The sequence below is a fragment of the Sceloporus occidentalis genome, unplaced genomic scaffold (genome assembly GCF_023333645.1).
Source record: "Sceloporus occidentalis isolate IW3139 unplaced genomic scaffold, rSceOcc1.0.p SCAF_25, whole genome shotgun sequence".
Classification (NCBI taxonomy): domain Eukaryota; kingdom Metazoa; phylum Chordata; class Lepidosauria; order Squamata; family Phrynosomatidae; genus Sceloporus; species Sceloporus occidentalis.
Window position 1 is genome coordinate 11,601,928 of NW_028317005.1, and position 21,954 is coordinate 11,623,881.

At 37.9% G+C, this 21,954-nt stretch overlaps 1 protein-coding gene across 1 annotated transcript in view; it reads left to right on the forward strand.

Annotated features, from left to right (window-relative positions):
- The window catches only part of LOC149300407 (fibronectin type III domain-containing protein 3B-like), a 112,181-nt gene that overhangs the window by 23,941 nt on the left and 66,286 nt on the right, over nt 1-21,954 (forward strand). Inside the window, exons 3-5 of the mRNA XM_089485356.1 lie at nt 3,332-3,408; nt 6,364-6,604; nt 9,617-9,904. Coding sequence (XP_089341482.1) covers nt 3,332-3,408; nt 6,364-6,604; nt 9,617-9,904 — 606 coding nt within the window. The remainder of the gene's footprint in view (nt 1-3,331; nt 3,409-6,363; nt 6,605-9,616; nt 9,905-21,954) is intronic.

The following is a 21,954-nucleotide window of genomic DNA, read 5'->3' on the forward strand; positions in this document are numbered from 1 at the left end:
CCAGCAGTCGGCCTCACGTACGGCCTCACGTACATGCCAGAGCCAATTTTCATCTACAGTCTGGCCCTGTTTATTGGCTCTTCATAAAAGCAGGCAACCACAAGAAAGGTAAATGGCTATCACTATTTATAGCTCATAAGGAAAGATCATTGGTATGAGAATCTCATGAGTCTGTTAAAGGCACAGTAATGTAATTCTTATGTTAGTATAATTGTTTTGTGTCAGAAAAGTATTTTTATAATCACGTATTACGTTGTAAAGATTATATAGATTGTAAGAACAACTTGAGCTTTGAAAACAGAATTAGTTATTGATCAGGTAGAAATATAAAGAAATTCAAAGGTATATTTTAACAGTAGGTTTATGCTATTGACACTATTTACCCAGGGATTTTCTTATATTAGTTCACAAGCTGGTCATATGTGCTGCCATAAGTGTCAGGGAACTAATTTTCCATTCAATTTTTGTGTGATGTCTTTATTATTCTACCGTTATTTTTATAAAGTATATATGGATTTGGAATTTTTGACAACATTGCATTTATTACCTGTTGCACAATTCATGCCAAAGCAGGCAAGGCTTGATTGAGCAACAATCCCCTGAAGTAATATTAATTCAAACTTCAGAGCGGCCGAATTGGGGCAGTATAAACACTGCTGTGCCTGGTGTCACTAGACCCTACATAGAAAATATTAGTTTTTCTGCTTCAATGACATTTGAAAAGTCCCAAGGGTATCTCTATATTAACACAGAGAATGTGATTTAATATATGTAAAATGCATTTTTTATTACAGTATATTTATCTTCTGTTAAGTCGCATAGAATTTTATACATTTACACTAGATAGATGGTGTAGACAAGACAGCTGAAAAATTACCTTTCTGGCTGTTGTTGAACTACGTCCGGTGATCCTGATGCATTTTCCATCCCATTTTGTCTTTTGTTATCAAGGTATTAAAAATGTCTTGGTATGCATTTGTAAGATAGTTTTTCTTTTCTTTCTTCGTTTGCCAAACGAAGTAAATACATTAAAGGATCTGTTTGCTGAAGATTAAGCAGTTTTATCTTAAAGAATAATACATACCATTGGTGGACATTACTCGATATAATCTGGTGAGCAAATGGAACTTACAAATGAGAGGTGCCTCTAGACAATAAGTAAAATTCTTGCAATCATATGAAAAGAATGTAATGGTCATAAAAGAAGGGAAAACGTTTCTGGAATATGTAATTGGTGTAGAATATATAAATCACACTTAGGGAAATTGTAATGAAATATTATATGTTGCTCTGTAAAGGTAAAAAAAAAATACTGTTGAATACTCCCAGTTGGGAATCTCAGACGTCTCTGCAAGCCTTGAACCAAAACTGAAGGACCATAAACGGAACTGGCTTTAAACTTTTTGTCAGGACTGGGTTGAGAGCTTTAAGGCAGGAGGAGTAGAAACCCACAAGCAGGCATCCCTAAAACACAATATAAACAAAAGCAAGGACATAAGGGGAATGATGAGTGTAAAAAGACACCACAGCTTGGGAACACTCGATGGGGCAAGGGCTAGCAGCACTTATATAGGGCTACAGGTGATCGGCACCTCCCAGTACCTTCAAGGTAACTGGTTTCCTCAGAGGAGGATTGACCAGGTATTGAATTTTAACCAATGAGGAAAGTCTGGGATAACATGCCATGCCCCCCGCCAGCTGCAGTTTAATCACTCCACTACATGTAAAGTTTGGAGAGTTCTGGGTCAGGGATGTGGTCTATTCCATACAACTGGAGGCCGGGGATGCGGCCTTTTCCGGGACAGCACTGTGAATGCGACGTGCACACCGCTTGAGACTAGGGATGTGGCCTGTTCCGCAACTATGCGGCCATATCGGGAGTGCAAGGGGAGCTCAGGGTAAATTACCCCTGTGCCATGCTGACCTCAGGGCCTAACACTTTTTAATACAATGTTCTCATCCCTCTTACAAGCACAGACCAAATCCTATATTTTGGTTATGGTGGAATCATCGGCATAAGATACATGTTTAGGGAAACTTGGACACTAGGTAGTACCTAAGTAACTAGGTAGTTTGGACCTGAAACATGGTTTTCATTTGATATCCTGTAGACCTTTGAGCAAAACAGTTTGCAATACTGTCCATGAAAATGCCTTAAAAGTTCCACTCAGACAAAACCTTTTCGGAAGCTTTTGTATGCTACTTTGAATACAAAGCCATAGTTGAGAATTATGTGCCATGGTTGGAAAATGCATTAGGTGCAAGCACTTGTGTGATCAGAAGGCAGCAGTAAAGCAACAAAGTAAACAGTGTTTCACCTAGAAACTTCTTCTGGAACCCTTTAGGAAATGGAGAATGTAAATAGGGCTTTTTTCACATGGGTTGTCTTTCCTGACACAGGCAGCAGCAACATATTCTGGCTTAGGTCACGGGTGGTATTTCCAGGAGGGTGGTAGTGCCCCTGCAGCAAAATCAGGGGGCAGATTGATTTTAAAGTCAGCACAGCCTCCATAGGATGCAGTAAAAGGCACTGCATGCCATTAAGACATGGAGCAGCATAGTGAGGACAACGGCTGGGGTTGTGCTCTTTGTCAGGCCATGGGCAGCACCCCAGGTAAATAAGCAACTGACAGCCACAAGCTATTATGTAACGTGCTAATATGTAGCTAATAATTCACAATATGTGTCAATTAGTATTAGTACCTAGTATGGGTTAAGATGGAGACAAATTAACACATAACATACAGAGTGCTCTGTTCGCAAGCCTAAAACGTTTTCTCTCTTCCCTTTATTTCAACAGTTAAATATTTCTTTCTCTGTTTAAAACCCCATATAACGCTCATATTTATCTTAAAGTACTTAAGATAATTGTATGTTAAGTTATAAACATGATTATAAAAGCAGAAAATGTGATTCTATTAATTTTCTGTGCAATGTATTTACTTTACTGCAAGTCAAATATTTTCCAGACAAAGAGAGGATACCCAACACTATTTAGTCTGAACAATTGGTCTTGATTTATAAGTTGTATAAATATTTGTGACACTGTTTTTCTACAATTAGAGGAGGAAGAATTACTTGGTCCTCTTAAAAAGCCTACTGTTACTTCTTCTCTGAACGAGGATACACATTATCTATCAATCCAGGTTTTCAATCAGGGGTAGCAGTATTGTTGGTGCAGTGTCCTCAGATCCTATTATGGAATGAATGAATGTTTCAAAGGTAGCTAATTAAGACAATAATCATAGTGTATTTGTAATTTGTGGTTATAGTGTTCCTTTTTATCACTTTCATATATAGATTTATCTAATAAGCTTTGTTTTTGTTGTAGGTCCTGCAGAGGTTCCTATGATGTCTCCTAATGGATCCATCCCCCCAATACATGTTCCTCCTGGTTATATCTCACAGGTATGAGCTGAGTTTTGCTGACACGTAATGTCCAGCTATACCAACAATTTAACATTTTAAGAGTCTTTCCTTCTTGGATGTTGGACTCCAAGCCTCATGGGCCACAAAGCAACCAGGATTTGGGGAAATCCTTGCATTTACAAAAGTAATTTTATCAGTTCCAACCTAACTAAAAAATATGGTTGTAGCTCAAAGGCCTGGAGCTTAACACCTCACTTTACTCTGATATCAGTACTGATTAAATTTATTATTATCAGTTTGATCCTGCAACACTAAAGTGTAGCATTAGCGTATCTAGATCACTAAGCAGGTATCTTTGCTCTCCAGCTAAAGCTGAGTTATAGCATCTATCGCCATTCGTCAAACAGGTGTCAGGTTTAGCATGTTGGGATGCTCCAGTAATGTCCATGGCTTGCGTGATCCAGCTTTAATCACTTTTGCTGTTATGGAAATTAGGGTAAGGCAATCATTTCTGGCGTAATGGTAAGTTCACGTAAACAGAGCAGCAGACTTCTGGAAATCCGCATGTAATTGCAAGTTTCCGTAGTAACCATCGCTGGCGTGATATGCTTCTGTAGAACAGGAAAAGGGAGGAACAATCGTTTTGTTGTTGCAAATCAGACAGAAATAACATAAGCAAATTAGGAAATTTTGAGAATACTGAACAGGTAATCAAGAAAATACTAATTCATAAGATAAATTTTTTGCTAACAAATAGGTTTACTTATGGCATTATTTGTCGATGTAAGTAAAGTAAGAAAAATCTGTTTTGATATCTCATGCTGCTCTACTTTCACTCGCTAATATCTTTTACAAATACATTGAAGCAGATCTGCCATTTAATGTTTTCCTGTGCAGGTTTTAAGATGGTTCTTCCAGTTTCTATGACAACAGCCTATCGGTGCATGCTTTTATACCACATGATAATTAAGTCTCCCCAGCAAAAATTATGAATTAAGGCAAACATTTACTTGATTCAAGAAACATTCTGGGAACGCTTAGATCATTTAGCAGTACTAGGAATGACGTTTCTAAAATTACATTTAGTTACAAAATTGTTCTATTGAACTGTTTAGATGCAACCTTTAAATGCAATTTAAAATACACAGAAATGAACTAGCCCTTAACTAGCCATTCATAATGTCGACTTGGGTGTTTTGGCTAGTTCGTTTCAGAGCTTTTAGCATCTGTAACAAAATCTATATTATTGGTCAATTGACAAATTTAACATTTTGCTAAGTGCACATGAGGTCATCTAATGTAAAGCACAACGTGTCCTTAAAATACAGTAAGTATATGCATATATATTCAGTGGTCAACCAGGTGTCATGTTACTTGCAAAAATCATACTTACACTGATGAATAGTAAAATTCAGCAAATTGGACTGTTTCCCAGTTGCGAAGAACTGCACAAACCTTTGGCATTCAAGAGGAGTTTGCCTCATGTGTATAATAGTCAAATAGCTGTGACTGATATTAAAGCGGGAGTTAATTTTAGAAATTGTTTATTTGAAAAAGGTTTCTTTTTAGAAACCTTTCCTTCATTTGCTTTAAGAATATATCAACGAAGATATATTTAATGTAAAGGGTACATTGGTCATGTACTCAGCATGCAGTACTCAGGAGGGCCAAGCTTTGGGACAACCTTGAAAGATCCAGTGAGTTTTTGGCTTTTATGACTTGGTGGAGCTATACATTTGCCCCAGATATTGCCTCCAGTAAATGGCAAGCCTCTATACATTGACTACATATTAAGAACACAGAAAGGTTTTAGAAAGTATGTTTACATTATATACAAGATTTGGGTTTTAATGTTTTACATGATTTCACAAAATTCTAACGTGTAAAGAGCAACCATCTTTGTTTGATGACTGATCTCAGAAAAAGAGGTTATTGTAGATCAAATTATTTAAAGTCAGATTGCGTAACACAATCATATGTTAAAAACTTTAAAAAGGGGTTATTTCTCTGTTGCATTTCAAGAAGGCACTTCCAGGGTCCTCAAAGCTTTAGCAGTTAATTATCGTTCTAAAAGTTTTCATTAACCACCGAGATCCTGAACTCTTCTGGAGTAACAAAGCAATATTTACTTTTCTCATTTGTCACAGTGGGGTTGGACAAATCCCTGTTGAAGATAAGAGACAGAAACAACAATTTAGGAGCCAATTTGCATTTGGTTTTAGGAGCCTGGACGTGATTCCTTCATAGAGATTTAGAAATCTAATATATATATATATATATATATTGTAGGGGACAGCTCACGCATGGGGCGGCAATGACAGTTTCACACAGGTTTCCAACGTAAAAGCGTGTTTATTTAGATGTTGTAAGCACAGAGCACCTTGTAAACAAAACAAACTATAAGCCTGTCCGGCTCTAACTAAACAGCAGGATACCTCTCTAGCAGCCTAAGGTCTGACGCAAAGCAAAGTAACCAGTTTTGTATGGGGTAAAGCTTCATACCTGGTGGGCTGCAGCGCTGGCTGTAGCTGCTCCTTCATTCAGTGTCTCCCTCCCTCTGAAAACCTAACAGCCCTTTCTTTTAAGGCCTCCTCCCCAGTAACGAGCTTGGGAAGCCTCACCTGAGAGCACCTGGGTTTGCTACCAGGCCTGGCTGAGGTAACCAGGCGAGACATATATCCCATCAACCACTCTCCCATACACTTTACCACAATATATATATATATATATATATATATATATATATTATACAGCAATATATATAATATAGTACTGTATATATCAATATAACTGTACAAGTTCAGTATCAGCAGTCAATGGCTACTCTGGATTTAGCTCCAAGAATCTTGTAAAGCTAATTCCAGACATATGCATGACAAGGTTATAGCTATGTACAACAAAAAGACTGCTGTTTGTCCTCAAGAAGTAATAGTGTCTGATACTCTAAGTGTTTTTCACTTATTACAATAATTTTGCTTTAATTCTGTGTTGCAGGTGATGGAGGATAGCACAGGGGTTCGGCGAGTAGTGGTTACACCCCAATCTCCAGATTGTTACCCTCCCAGTTATCCTTCAGCCATCTCTCCAACTCACCATTTACCTCCTTACCTTGCGCATCATCCACATTTTCTTCATAACTCGCATTCCCCGTTCTACCCGCCAGTTACTGGCCCAGGAGAAATCCACCCCCAGTTCTTCCCTCATCATCTTCCGCATACAATATATGGAGAGCAAGGTAAGCCAAATAATCCTTCAAATTGTCTACTTAATGTCACTCCTCCGGCTCCTGATGCGGCCGGGAGGGGGACCGACCGCGGTTCACGAATGCCGGCCGTTCGGGACGGCGGGCGGTCCTCCGCCCGTGGCACATGTGGTATTAGCGGGAGGAGGGTTGGCCGCGGGTCGTCGTCCCAGGAAGGGGAGAACCAGTTCAGGGAACAGCAGTTCCCGGAGCTAACGTTCTTACCTGTCCTCCGGTCGTCGGTCTGCCTCTCTGGCACGCTGCGTGCTGCTGGGGAATTGATGGACGGCCGAGGGGCGTGGTTTTGGTTATTGTCGGGGAGGGGCTAGTGAAGTGGCGCCAGATTTAAAAAGCCAGTTGTGCTTCTCACAGGCACCTTGTTGTGGTCTTTACAGTTTGTGTATTGCTGCTCTTGCTGTCCCTTATTGTGTTTTGACCCTTGCTTGCCTGACACTCCTTTGCTCCACGATTTGGTACCGTTGCCTGTGACTTCTGTTTACCGACCCGGCTCGTCTGACTACCCACTTAGTGAATCTGACCCCTGGCTCGTCTGACTACCTGTATCGTGTACCTGACCCCTGGCTCGTCTGACTACCTGTATCGTGTACCTGACCCCTGGCTCGTCTGACTACCCGCTTAGTGTATCGGACCCCTGGCTCGTCTGACTACCGGCATCGTGTTCCTGTTGCGTGCTGCGCCTTGCTGTTTTTCCTGCTGTGCCTATCTCCAGCTGGCGGGAGGTTTTCCACTGTTGGGATCATCTAAGTCCTGGACTACTGTTGCCGGGAGCTCCTCTCTCAGCAGCAGTAGCTTGGGCAGAAGAACTTCTGCGGTGAACACCCCCCTAGAGACCAGCGTATAGCGACATTTGCCACTTAACTAAAAAAAATGCCACAAAAAATACATTAAAGCAGTTTAATAATTTTAAATTGATTCATTTCCGTTATCTAGTCCCTTCGAAACTTGGTAAATTCTCCAAGACCAATTCAAACTTATGTTGGCACGGCAACAGCCAAAGCCTGGAGACTATATATATATAGACATTTGGTGGGAATGTGATATAGTCAAGAACCTCTGGAATATGGTATTTGTTAAATTAAATTAAATCAGCTAAATAAGCTCATATTGACCCAGACTCCACAGATAGCATTACTACATCTGAAATGTCCTAATAATAAAACATCCATTATAGTGACACACTTCTTAGTTGCAGCTAAACTCCTGATCCCAAGGAATTGGAAAAACAACTCCCCTTTCCAATGGTACCAATTAAAAGATCAAATTCTATTCCAATGTCAAATGGAGAAAGGTCTTGGATGGATGAGTACTAGGGCTAGACGGAATGGATTGAATGGTTTACAAACACTAGCTGGTAAGGTTTTAAGGAAAGCTTTAATAGATATTTGGGTCGTAGGGTGAATGCAGGAGTTCCAATAACAGGATCTAGATGTCTCTCTCTCTCCATTCTGGGTAACACCGTGTTCTATTTTAATACTTTCTAATTCTATATGGCATATTTCCTATATCAATATATATTAGATATATTGAATGAGCCATGGTTTATGTCCTTCTTTTCCTTTTTTATCAATAAAGAATTATTTAAAAAAAATAAAAAATTAAGCAGTATGATTTGTTGAGGCTTGACAAAATTCTAATTTCCTATCAGAAATAAAAAATAAATCATATTTTTTTAGTATAAGCCAAAAATACTGATTAGAATGTTTATATTTAAAATGTATAAAATGTTGTGTGTAAAGTGTAAGTATCAATTAATTTTGTTTATATTTACCATGTATAAAATGCTGAGTGTCAGATAATTATTAAAATAATATACATCCATATCTATCTATCTATCTATCTATCTATCTATCTATCTATCTATCTATCTATCTGTCTGTAGCAGAGACTTGGAAAATTTCCGCTTAAACTAAAATGACGTAATGGCTGGTATTTTGGTATCATCATCTGGCCGTTTATTTTAGTCATTGGGATTTGCAATGTCCGGGATTATGGCATGTATTGTTATTAATATGTAATGAGGCAGCATGCGTTGTCTGGTCTGTACAAGATATCAAATATATTTACAACTTTACCACTTTCCAGGAAAATGTCCAGTAGCAAGTGTGATATAATTGTTTTTATCAGTCTGTAATTTCATCTGTATCTGTTTAAGGGACACTCCAGTGTCAGAGGAAGCCCCTTAACAATCAATGCTTACCAAAGTACTTTGCATATGCATTCTTGACCTCTCTCAGCTATCGTCTGCATTAAAGTCCATATGTTGTCTGGAGTGTCCCTTTAATTGTGGGTTGCTTTATATTCAATAGACTAAAAAAGTCCAGTATTCCAATTCAGGTGTCTATTCCGAGACTAAATAAGTAGATTTGTAGTTCTTATATAATATAGAGTTTGCATTTTTTTTTCTTTTTCCCAGGATAACCAGACTTTTCCATGAAAAAAAAAATGTTTAATGTTATATTGGAGGTATTAAGCTTTTCTCTTTTTAGTTCTGTGTTTTTAAAGCTACCTCCACTAGACCCCTGAGGTCCTGAACCTCCAGTAATGTTTAGTTCTTCACCATCTTACAATAATTTTTCCCAGTGTTTAAGAAGACATTTAAAGAATTTATTGGATTTTACATTGACTTCATTCAAGTTGATTTACTGCCGAAATACTTTCCATTGAGCTGCATGTCAGATATACAATAGTAACAATGATAGTTTAAGAGCAACCCCATCCATAGACCACCAGAAGTACCCTTTGAGCCAGATTGCTGTGATATGCAGTACAATTTAATGGCCAATCCTACAGCAACCGCTGGGTTAACACACCATTGAGAGTAAGCATAAAGGGCATTCATTTTAATGACGTTTTGTCTGTTTTCAGCAAACAATGTGAACTGTACTAGCAATTACTTGGACATATATTACACTATAATTATAACCATGTCTGCAATTTTTTAGATGTCTAAGTTTGATAGTTATAATTTTCTTATTGTTTATTTAGAAATTATACCACTGTATGGGATGTCCAGCTTCATCACACGAGAAGACCAGTATTGTAAGCCACACCACAAAAAACTTAAAGAAAGACAAATAGACAGACAAAATGGACTGAACAGTCCACCATCCACTCTCTACAAAAACCACCTGGGGAACTGTACGACAGTTTTCAATGGCAACGGGAAAGTTTATAATGGGGCTGGCTGCGGAGGAGTTGGTGGAGTAACGGGATTGAAGAAGATAGAGCGGAGAGCGAGGAGCAGTCCAAAGTCGAATGAACAAGATGGTCAAGGTATGTCTAGTCTCATGGTTTGCTAATAAACATTGTCTCTCTCTCTCTATATATATATCAATATATCTGAAGAAGAGACCTCTAAGGTTCAAAAGGCTAATGTAACTTAAAGGGACCTTGTTTAAAATAACATTTTGGTTTTGGTTTTCACCTTTTGTTTCTCAGCTCTGTGGTTCCAAGGATAATTTGTATCATTGCATCAGCCATGTGATTTTTAAAAGGAGATGCATGTTTTTAATGAATGCTTATTAATATAATGTGTATTCTTTACCGGCGCTGTCAAGGATATTTAATTGTCCCTTTCATTTGTTCTTGATATGTACTTGAATTGGCGACACACGGACAGGATTTCTGCATGTCCTTAGTACCCCCATCCATCAGTAAAAAAATACATAAAGGTTTTGTTAGATTCTTAACAGCGCCATAATCCCACACCTTGTGGTTATATTATATCTATTTAGCCATAGAGCTGATATTAAGATATAGCACCTCTGTCGGGAAGGGTTTCCTGTCTAATGTTAAAAGGGTTCTGCAGTGGCCATGAATACAGTTTTCCTGCTAAGCAGATATCCTGATAGCCACTACCATGTAAAAGAAAAAAAGTCATAGTGGATGGATTTAAAATCATTCAGTTGACACACACAGGAGGTTTTTTTTTCTTTTAAGAAATAGCATCAATTCTTCTAGGTAGATTTGCACAAAAGTCAGGGATTTTGTAGGCATATAGTTATGTGTATGATTAAACAACTATACCAAGCAAGTTCTTATAATCATCAATTTAATATGTAGATTGAAACACAAGCAATAACAGAAACAACTGTGTAGGATGTATAAAACTGGGTGTGGAACAGCCAAACTCGCTAATAATGTGAGGTTACTGGAGACGGTTTAATGTCAAAAGTAATGTACCATAGTAAGACTAAGCACAGCAACAAGACACAAGGTGGTTGTACTGCATCAGCAATGTCTCTCCCAGGCAGAAATTTCAAATCAGATAGGGGTTTCCAGATGTTCCATCCAAGCTCTTTTGAAGGAGCACAAAAAATGGGCAATGTTGAGGACCATAGATGCAGTGGTCTGCCAAGGAAACTTAGTGCAACAGATAAAAGACACATCATGCTTACTTCCCTCCACAATCGGAAGATGTCCAGCAGTGCTATTAACTCAGCATTGGCAGAAATCAGTGGGACCCTGGTACACCCATCTACTGTTCAGAGAAGTCTGGTCAGAAGTGATCTTCGTGGAATACTTGTCGCCAAAAAAGCCATACCTCGGATGTGGAAGCCAAGTGACTTAACTACTCACAAAAACACAGGAACCGGGGTGCAGAAAAATGGCAGAAGGTGCACTGAACTGATGAGTCAACATTTTAAATATCTGGCTGTAGCAGAAGGCAGTATTTTTGCCTTCTGCTAAAGAGCTAAAGAGCGGTACAAGAATGAGTTTTTGCAGGCAACAGTAAAGCATGGTTCATTGCAAGTTTGGGGCTGCATTTCTGAAAATGCCAAAATTAATGGTCTCCTGCAATACCATCAAGGAGGCTTCTGATTGGCCCCAAACGTATTCTGCAGCATAACGACGGCCCAAAAGATACAGCCAAGTGATGGTATGGCCCCCACAAAGCCCTGATGTCCACGTCATCAAGTCTGTCTGGGATTACATGAAGAGAGAGAAGTAACTGAGACTGCCTAAATTCACAGAATAACTGTGGTTAGTTCTCCAAGGTGTTTGAAACAACGTACTTGATGAGTTCCTTAACAAACTGTGTGCAAATGTACCTAGAAGAATTAATGCTGTTTCGAAGACAAAGGACGGTCACACCAAATATTGATTTGATTTAGATTTTTCTTCTGCGAACACACTTTGCATTTTGTTAAATGATAAAAACAAACTATTTTAATGTCTATTTAGGAAAGCGTTCTTACTTTACAGCATTTAAAACAGTTCTGTATACAATCACTTACCTTTAGCTTTCCGCCTCCTCCTTTCTTGAGTCTGAGCCTTAGTGAATAAGCCCGTATTCTGTGTTTTATTTTAGGGCCAACATGTTTTTTTTTCTGTCTAGCATTACCTCAAATAAGCAGGAGTAAAGGCATGCGTGAAGCACTGCCAGCATAAAATGATCTCTCAGAGTAGTGATTGCATCTTTTCTGGATTTAAGTGACTGTACGGGAAGGACCCAAGTTCTTAGACCCGTTATTCATTGCCCTGGAAAATAAATGTGCATTGATGACTATTCATTTCCCAGCGTAACAGAGAGATAATTGTACTACAGAGTTGTATACAGCAGGGAAAATGCTCATGGAGGTGAAGCAAGGAAAATTTATACTGCTAAAAATGTAAGGGATACAGTGGCTTTTTTGGTTCCAAGATATGACTCAACCTAATCTAGCCATGATGCTGGCTAAAAGTTTACTAGCAGTCATTACCTTGGCGTTACATGTTATAAAAGGTTACAAGAATCCTGCTTTGAGAGCCCCGGGTTCAGTTCTAGCCCAGGCCTTGTAGTCCTGTGCTCTCAAAGCAAGAAGCAGGGTGAGAAAAGGGGCAAAATGCATATGGGGGAATTATGCAGAATGCATTTGCAAGGGGGACGCCACATAAGTTATATCATATGCATTAAAGGCTTAATGATGACCGGAGTGTTCCTTTAAATACAGCTGAAATATGTAGGTAACTTTAGAGAAATGACAATGTTATCTGTGTACATCTGAAGAAGGTGCATTTTAAGACTTGAAAACTTGTGTGAACCAACACTTATTCTGTTAAAGTTCGCCGACTAACAGGTATCATAAGCTTGTTAAGACTCTTCAAATTCTCTTTGGACTTTAAGGCAATATTCGTTCTATTATTATTATTTATTGTTTTATGTAGCGCCATCAAATTCCGTATCGCTGTACAATGGGTAGACCGGACATAACAAGTAGTAACAATTTGACTTACAGAAACAACAGGTGGGAAGGGTCATGCTCATATGAGTTTACAATCTAGAGGGAGTTAGGGTGTATTACATTATAGGTAAAAGGTAAAAGTGCTATTGTTAAGGATGGACCAGCCACACTACTATAAATATTGCAGGAGAGGGCCTAGGAGAGGTGAGCTAAAAGAATATGGGGGACGTTAATGTGCAATGTTGTAAGCAACCTTTAAGATTTGGGACTTGAGGGATTTTTGAAGGACCGAAGGCAGGGGGAGAGACGGATAGACCGGGGGAGGGCATTTCAGAGGATAGGAATTATTATATAGATATAGATAGGAACTATTATACTTTATAAATGATCGTGCATTTAGGTATATGCTCAAATTACCTTATAGACAACACAAGTTACTAGTGTAGGTAGGAAATTATAGCAGGAGCCTAGACTCTTGTGTTTTTCCCTCCACAGGAGTAATTTCATTAGAGCTAGGAATGGTTTCTTTATTCTGAACTAACTAGAATTGGACAGCAAACAAGTCCAGCCTCTTAGTTAGATTGATTAAAGTTTTTACCCTTCTCTTTGTATCCAAGATGCCTTCTGCCTCTTACCTGTGCTCTTTCATTATAGCATTTAACATCTCTCCAAGGAGGATGCCCCGTCAATCCTTTTGTGCATTAAGCAGGATTTCCTAATGTTTATCCAGAGGTCCTAACCCTCCGGTTTCAGATCACACTCTTTGTTTAACGCCTAACATTAAAGATCATTTGAATTGTACCCTTAAAGGATTATTTGTCATGCTTCTTTAATAGCTTTTTTCACGGCTCACTGTGAAAGGTAACACTTTAATTCTCAATTATTTAAGCTGTAACGCAATCAGTTTTGGTGTTGTGTACACACTGTAGTGTGGTTTCCAACAATGCACTCGGAAGCCAGTAAGAAATCCTGTATAGAGCACACCTGTGCTGTTGTAAATGCCTTAATTCTTATGTCGTGGATGTCATTGTTCTTTTGTAATAAAATGTTACCTCACAGGATGAAGAAATTTTTCTACGTATTCTAAATAGGAGTACTCAATTTATATAGTTATAGGAACAGTTGTGTCGATGCTATTTTATAGGTCTGTTTTTGGAAAGCCCCCAACACCCAATATCACTGTAATTGTCCCCGTCCCTTTTTATGATTACTAGCCTGTTAATCAAATTTGGTTGCCCATGCATTCCACGGACAGATCCCGGCAGTTGTACATGTATATGCAGAAAATAGAATGAAACTGTACAGGAGATAACCACTGTGAAAATAAAAGAACAACATTTTAAGTAAGGGATGAGTGTGTAAATTGCAATAAAATAAAGTTCTGCAAAGTTTGTATAAGTGCCAACATATACCTGCGCGGTACTTAGTTTGGCAAAGAAGATGGAGATTAGTAACCCTATTCTCCTTTTCTTTTCCATACATGCAAAAAAGAAATAAAACCATTTTTGTAGACTTCTGCCCTTATCAAATGTTATATTCTAGTGATCTTTGCACTAGGAAGTAGGCTTGCACACTAGTACTTTTAAAAGTTTCGGTTTTCAATGCCACCACCTTCATGATTTACTTCTAACAGCGGCATCTTAGAGCTTATGGAGATAGCCAAGCTAGATCTTTCATTGCAGGACCATCAGCAGCCCTAAACCAAGACACATGAGCAGCATACTATGAGACTGAACGTCAGCAAAAAATTACACCAGTTATTGAAATTGATAACTCAGAGTAAGGAAATGGATCTGCAGCATCAACAGCAGTAGGACCTTGGGCAGGCACTGGCAGACAAACATCCAGGCACATGATACAGGACTACATTTCCCCCAACAATTGTACCTTTATAAATACTTGATCCCTCAGATCCCTAAGGAAGCTGGGAGAGCAGTAGCTAAAAGAACACCAGAACAGGTTGTGATGGCACCAAAATGAATGGACAAATTGATAACTTATATCTGGATGTTTCTCTTTGTTTTCATTTGTTTCGTTGTGGGTCCCTCCTCATTTTAGGAGATTTATACGAATGCACAAATTAGGCAAAATTCATTAAATATGGAGTTTGTATGAATCTGAATGCCCAAGTCTAATATGTGCATAATACACTATATTCAGTATGTATACATTTGTGGGCTGCAGGATTTATACACAATTATATAAAGGAAATTTTTTTGGAGGAAGCTATAAATGGGTCCACATGGGTTAAAAATGGGTGCTGGCTACAGGATTTGAGGATATTTGGTGAGCTAACATCTTCAAGTTTATTTGGCAGGCTTGTTTTCAGCCGTTTAGCGTTGCCACTTAGGCTGCCAAAGGTGGTGCTCTGGGAGCCCCGTAAATAACTGGTGAATAATATCAACCTCAGAAACTACAAATCTAGCAGCTGAAATAAAAAATAAATAAATTAAAAAAGCCAATAGGCAAACAACCCTGGTTCATATAACGCTGCTATGTGACCTTCTCATGCATTTTGGAAAATTAGCCATTTTTGCGAATATTGGAAGACTGTATTTTATGGGATATGTAAATTATAAATTGTGCTTTAGTAACAGACCAATGAAAAAAGAAAACGCCTAGTAAATGAATTAATATATTTCTGCGTTTTGCAGTATTTGAAATGTCATCTGTCTATGCATTCTTATTTGAATATTTATACACTTATGGTCCCGTGTTTATTAAAATACTTAATTGCTTTTTTTTTTGGCTACTAGGCAGTTTCAGATCAGTTTTAGATAAGCAAAGTCTTGTTTATGTATGATGCTATATTCGATATTAAAGGGACAGTTTGCTGTCACATACAGCCTCACCAATGAAGAATGCTTTGTGCGTACTTTAACATGCATTTTTTAACTTGAGAAAACAAAATAATTTACTTACCTTTAAGAGAAGCTGTCATAGTGGGAATTCTACAGAATCCCTCCAGGTATTTGAAACATAATGTTTTATTGTAAACATTATTTACCATTATTAAAACATCCAGAGTATTACAATCACAGACATATTACAAAGCAAGGTACACCATCAAAAATGTTTATTACATGAGAGCGAAATAAAGTTCTTCGCCCCTAATTATGGCCATCTAAAGTACTTGGATCCATATTGGCCCGACTGTGACTCCTATAGAAGATGTCATGATCGCTTCTCTTCCAGCATAGATGACCTCAAGATTTTGTTATTTATTTCCTTTGCTTTGAGCATATTTGTATCTTAAAATAAAATATAAAATCATGTGAGTACGGCATTAGGGGACACACAGCTGTCACGCGCATTAAAGTACATATGATGGCTAGAGTGCTCCTTTTATATTTATGACATTTGGTAAAGATGATGCCTTTATTGGCTAACTGAAGTATAATAGACTGCTTTTAATACTATCTAGACCTTTTTTTGGCATATTATACGTTCAGTTATGGAGTAACATGTATATAGGTATGAAAAGTATAAATATCATGCATCATATGAAAGAGAGAGTTTTATTACAGCCCTGCAAAATACATTTAGTATATGCGTTCTTAGTTATCAGGAAATCTGCTCGCCTTATATTAATGGGATTTTTTACTTTAAATAGTTCCTTTTAGCTGCTGGTAACATTCCAGATACCATGATGTCACGCGTCTTACATTAGGAAAGGCTTTGTAAGACCACTGAATGGAAGCCATGATGTATAAACCTGCCTGACCTTCCCAGAGTGTTTCCTGTTAATTTTCACTTTTTTCTCTGTATAACCATTTATGAAATACATGAATATTAAGTACCACAGGAAATAACAGCCGGCTGCTTGACTCCCGAGCCAATGAATAATTGCGAATAAATGAAATCTCCCTTAAGGTCTCAATGAGTTTGTCAACACAGAGTCCTTTTAGTATTATCTGGAGTAATGATGAAATCTAGAAGGAATTCGTTAGCCAGATGTGTTGAATCAAGCAATGAAAAATCTTGGACAGAGACACTACAGTTCTGTAGAACATATATAGTTATTCTTGAATTGTACTTGCAGTGGACACAACACAAATAATATTGTTTACAGATGACTATGCTACGAATTCACTAGAAAACAAACGTGTGTAAATCCAGATGGTTACGAGAAATCAAAGTGTACTAGATAAATCCATTCAATGGGTTTGTAGCGAGAAACTTCAGGAAACTTCAAAAGATGCAACAGTTATTTCCCCCCACAAAATTGAGAATGCAGCTTGTACTTTAGAAGCTACAAACTGTTTTTTCAAGGAAACCAGCCGTGAATGGCAAAGTGTTTACCAAGATTGGTAGAAGGGTTTTTAATTAGTTCCCCTTGACCCTTTTTGAGCCAAAATTGGGAATGTTGGGCAATTTAAGTAAAAAAAAACAACATTCTAGGTGCTATGTGCCATATGGTCCTGTCTAGGGCTGTTATGATAAGACTGTAGAGATACTGAAACTAATTATAATATGCTATCATATTGGATCTGACTATGGCTTCTAGCCTATACCAGACTGCAGAAGAAATGTCTTGTATTTTCTGGATAATTCAACACAATAGGCAATACTAAAAAGGCAAATGATCTTAAATTAACTGCAGAGGCCTAGGGTAGCAGGCTCATGGGGATATTTTGGGCAATCATTTGGGCAAACCACTGGTGTATCACGGTTTAATGGATCACTTGGGAAGATCTCTGATCAACCTTGTAACCGTTCTCTTCACAATATAGAGAATCAAAATCTTACCAGGTTTATACGGTAGGGGCCAAGTTTAAAGAGTGTGTGATGCTTCCTTAGTTCCATAGTAAGGTTTAGAAAAAAGACATAGGACCATCACGTTCACCCTTTCCAAAATATTCTAGTACTGATCTAGCTGAAGACATCTAAACACATGTCAGTTTTAATCAGAATGGAGAAAAAATCCACTCCTAATAAAATGTACAGAGAGTATAAACCCAGAAACAACAACTTTTAAATTACTATATTTATGCCTGAATGCCTTTTCTTGTCAAAGTACAATCTAATTAATTCCTAAAAGGTTCCATTTTGAAGCTCTTCTTTGTACTCCAGTTCAATCACACCTTTCTCTGAATGGTGCCAAAATTGATCTGTATATTCAAAAAGAGGGTTCCTAATAAAAGGATAATAACTTCTTCATTGATCCTAATTTGTTTTGTGTAGTTGCAGCTTGACATTCTGTATAGTTACTGATTTTAGAGTCAACTGGAACCCCCAAATCTTGAATAATTTGCCTGATCTGACCCTTTCTATCTCAATCTTGAAGGGTTTGGCCATTCAACAGCAGTAGGAACAATGCTTCTCATGTTGTATTTAGTTACAAAAGTTTTAAAGTCAAGTATTTGGAACTGCACCTAAGCTTAGTGTGTGAGTTGAGTATCATAAAACCGCTTGACTGACCTTTCAAAGGCAAATCAAGTGAAAAATGTTCCCGTTAACATGCAGTTTCCAGTTTAACACAGAAAGAGGGTTCCTTCACATCATAGCCAGTGCAGCTGGAGGCAGAACTTGACATGCTCTTTCGCTCTTAGACTGGAAAGTTACCACCTGTCAATGAAAATTGTTTACACTGCCTTTCATATGAGACAAATGTCTAAAAATCAGTTCTGGCAGTGAGTGTGAAGCAAATTTTTTTTTAAGTTCTGGATTCTCAGGGTGCAGCGCAAGCTGCAGTTATTAGACAGGATTAAGAAGCACAGCTGGCGGGCAGATGGAATGTTTGGTATTCAAAGCAGAAAGCAGTCAGAAACCAACATTTGCGGGACAAAAAAATAACAATGCTACTTTATTAGATTATTTTGTATTTTTTTCCAATAACATCATAACTCTAGCAAGACCACCAAAAATGTATAGGTTGATTTTATTTAGTTTAAAAAAATCCTTTTTTTTACAACCTTTAACAAAGGCTTCTAATTCCTTACTTGCCTTTATTTTTTTTATCAATTCAGTTTGCTCCCTGATAATATTTTAAACATGCGGCACAACTTTCTTATCACTTTTTCTCCTTATAGTTTATTGTCAGTGTACTCAGACGTAACACAAATAGAAAATATATACTATAGTGTATAGATCCAAAGAAGAACTTCCAGTATTTCGTCTGATATCCCTAATCGCCCCATAATCACCTCCATATGTTAGATATTGGAAATGATTCTGTACACCATATTTTTCAACAAAGGAACACAGTGTTTAAATAATTGTCATACATATTATTCTGTGAAAGAACATCGGTTTCTTTATAAAGGCCTGGTAGCCTTTAGTAGCACTAACCATTTTTTTAAAACATGCCTAACATTCAAAACTCATACCTTGTAATATTGGATAGTATTAACATGATAATGTTAATGCCTTTTATTATGAAAAACTAGGTAGTTCACGTGCTTTACCAGATATACAGTTTGTAGGCTGTTTGTTTACGAGTAGCTCAGACCTGGATCGAGTCCGACTGTCCTACACAATGTCTGACCCAGCGATTAGCATACAATGCGTCTATGGGGACACCCTGAGCAAGGGCATGCTGGGCTCCTGTCCCATACACCGCACATAGATGTCCTGCTGATGACTGTTCCCTGACATTAGTGGTCTCTCCATGTCTGAGTAAAGTGGAGCAGTGAGACACTGTGTCTTCCCCAACACTCTGTTTCTCTAAGACCTACAGAGACCATGAGCGTGAGTGAGACCTGGACCACAGCCAGCTGCTTCCTAAGAGCAAACTCTTCTTGTCCAAGATCCCACAAATCATGAGGGCAATCTTGTGCATTAAAGTCCCCTTTCCGTCCTAACGGTTGTACTCCTAGCACGCACTATTTATGATCATATAGTAACCATGCAAGTGTACCGATGTTTATTGTCAGAAAATCAAAATTTTTGGATATCTCATTTATATTCCATTCTATGCTTTGGGGCTGGTTGATTATTCTATGAATGAAATAGTGTACGCTTTTTATGTTGATCTTTAGAGTGTAAAAAGATTGATTATTTTAATAAAATGTGTGTTATATATGTGAGTTCTTTTATAAATGTGTGTTCTTTTGTTGGTTTGCCTACAGCAGGCTTTTCAAGTAGATTTAGTTCATTGATTTGATGGACAAGGTGAACTGCCAAACGCATTATTTTTTGGCTGGAGACCCCTTTTCATCCACGTGAAGCTAAGGCACCCATTGCGCACATTTATGTTGTGCACACAGGGTATTATCCTTTGTGGACATTTGGATTGAGACATTTTTTGTTTAATCCATGCTTTGTGGAATCTTGTATCCTATTGTTTCATGCATAATAGGTTTACAAACAAATGAACAAATAGAAAGCTTTACCTGAAATCAAAGATACTTTTTATAATGCTTGTAACTACTCACGGTGTACCTTATTATGCATTCTTCTACAGTAGGGGTTCAGGGACATTAAACTGTCCCTTAAATACTCAGCTAGGGATGAGGATGAAGTGGTTCCATTCTAATCTTTTGAAGTCAGGTGCACCTACGCACTGGCCGCAACAAATACTCCCTGTTTTATGTATTGTATATCTTTTTTATTCAAGCATATGCAAGTGATTTTACTAGGATGATGTAGGTATTAGAACCTGTCTTGGAAATTAAGTGAAATGTAAGTTTAGTTTAAAAAATATTTCTAAATCTATTCTTCTTTTTCCTAGGTTACTGTGGCTTTTTTTTAAAATTGTTCTTGGGACGGGGGTTTTAAATGTTTCGTAATCTAACTCTGAATATACTTCTTAACCCAAATGTTTTCCGTATTCCTCAAGTTTTCTGATAATAAAGCCTTGTGACAAGTGCTCAGTAATGGAGGTATAAAGATCACCAGACTGTACTGAGGGAGCTGTGTTGGAAATCTTAATTCCTGGATGCCTTTGAAGTCCAATATTATTCTGATTTCTTTCTAATAGCAGAGGGAGAAAATAAAAGGCTAAAACCAATTTAGGCACATCATTTTAATGACATGCAGTATGCTAGTGAAATTATTTTCTATGATTAAACAAATCTGTGCTCTGTATTTATTGGTAATTCTGCCAATCCACAGTCTACATGCAGATTTGGCTGCTATGAAGCTGGATTCTGAAAGCTGCTATTATTAAAGGAAGAGTGTTCCAGACTCTTGGGAAAATGCGGCTCTGATATGACTGATAGCAGGTCCTTAAGAACTGGGTCAAGGTGTCTCTGGAGATGCAGAAATTAGTCTACACTGCTCCCAGATAAGATGACGTTGCTTTGGCAACAGAAACACACAATTTATGACCTCCTTCATTTTGTCTACTTTTCTATGAAATAGACTGTAGGAAAAAAAGAGCAATTTATATCTCAATTGCTGCATAGACTCTAATGAACAATTTTGTTTGTGCAATAAATAGATTTTGGTCTTCGTTAAATTGAATGCAAATCTAGCAGACCTGAAGCTAGCAAGGATTTTAAAAGTTTATTGAAAATGCAGAATGAAAGAATCATGTTCCCGTGTTTTGGTGTTCTCACTCCCTTTTTCCTGGGACGAAACATATATCTGTTTTTACAGCTCCTTGGCCTCCACTATATGTAACTGGTTTGGGTTTTCCTGGAAGAGGTCCGCAAAAGATTTAAAAGCCACCTGATGCAGATATAGGAAGTACATACTCACAAAGGGTGTAGCGTTATCAGTGGGATTCCTGCAAATGTTAAGCATTTCTAATGGACGACTAGACGTTTGGATTCCGACTATCTTGCGCTGATGTCACTGTGCAGGAATGGAGAGTTGCTGTAGATACAGTAAATAGACAATGCGGCCAGCAGCTAAGTGTGGAGCTGGCACTCTTACTTTGAGAAGATAAACTACTGATAAAAACATATGGTTTAGACATTGCCGATAGAAACGGTGATATTCGTATGAGCCAAACCAAGAATTTTTTGACTGGACAGTTTATTTAGAGGAACACGCAACCCAAACAAAGCAGTTCCATTTCACTGAACACTTTAAAGACAATACACCTATAGAGGGTTTTGGCTTTCTTACTCACCATTGTCTCCTCTAAATGTATTATTTTTATTATTATCACCTTTTATTTATATAGCGCCAACTATTTACGCAGCTCTTCATACAATACATATATTCAAGGGGTATGACAAGACTAGATATGGCAGACTAAGACAAACCGAT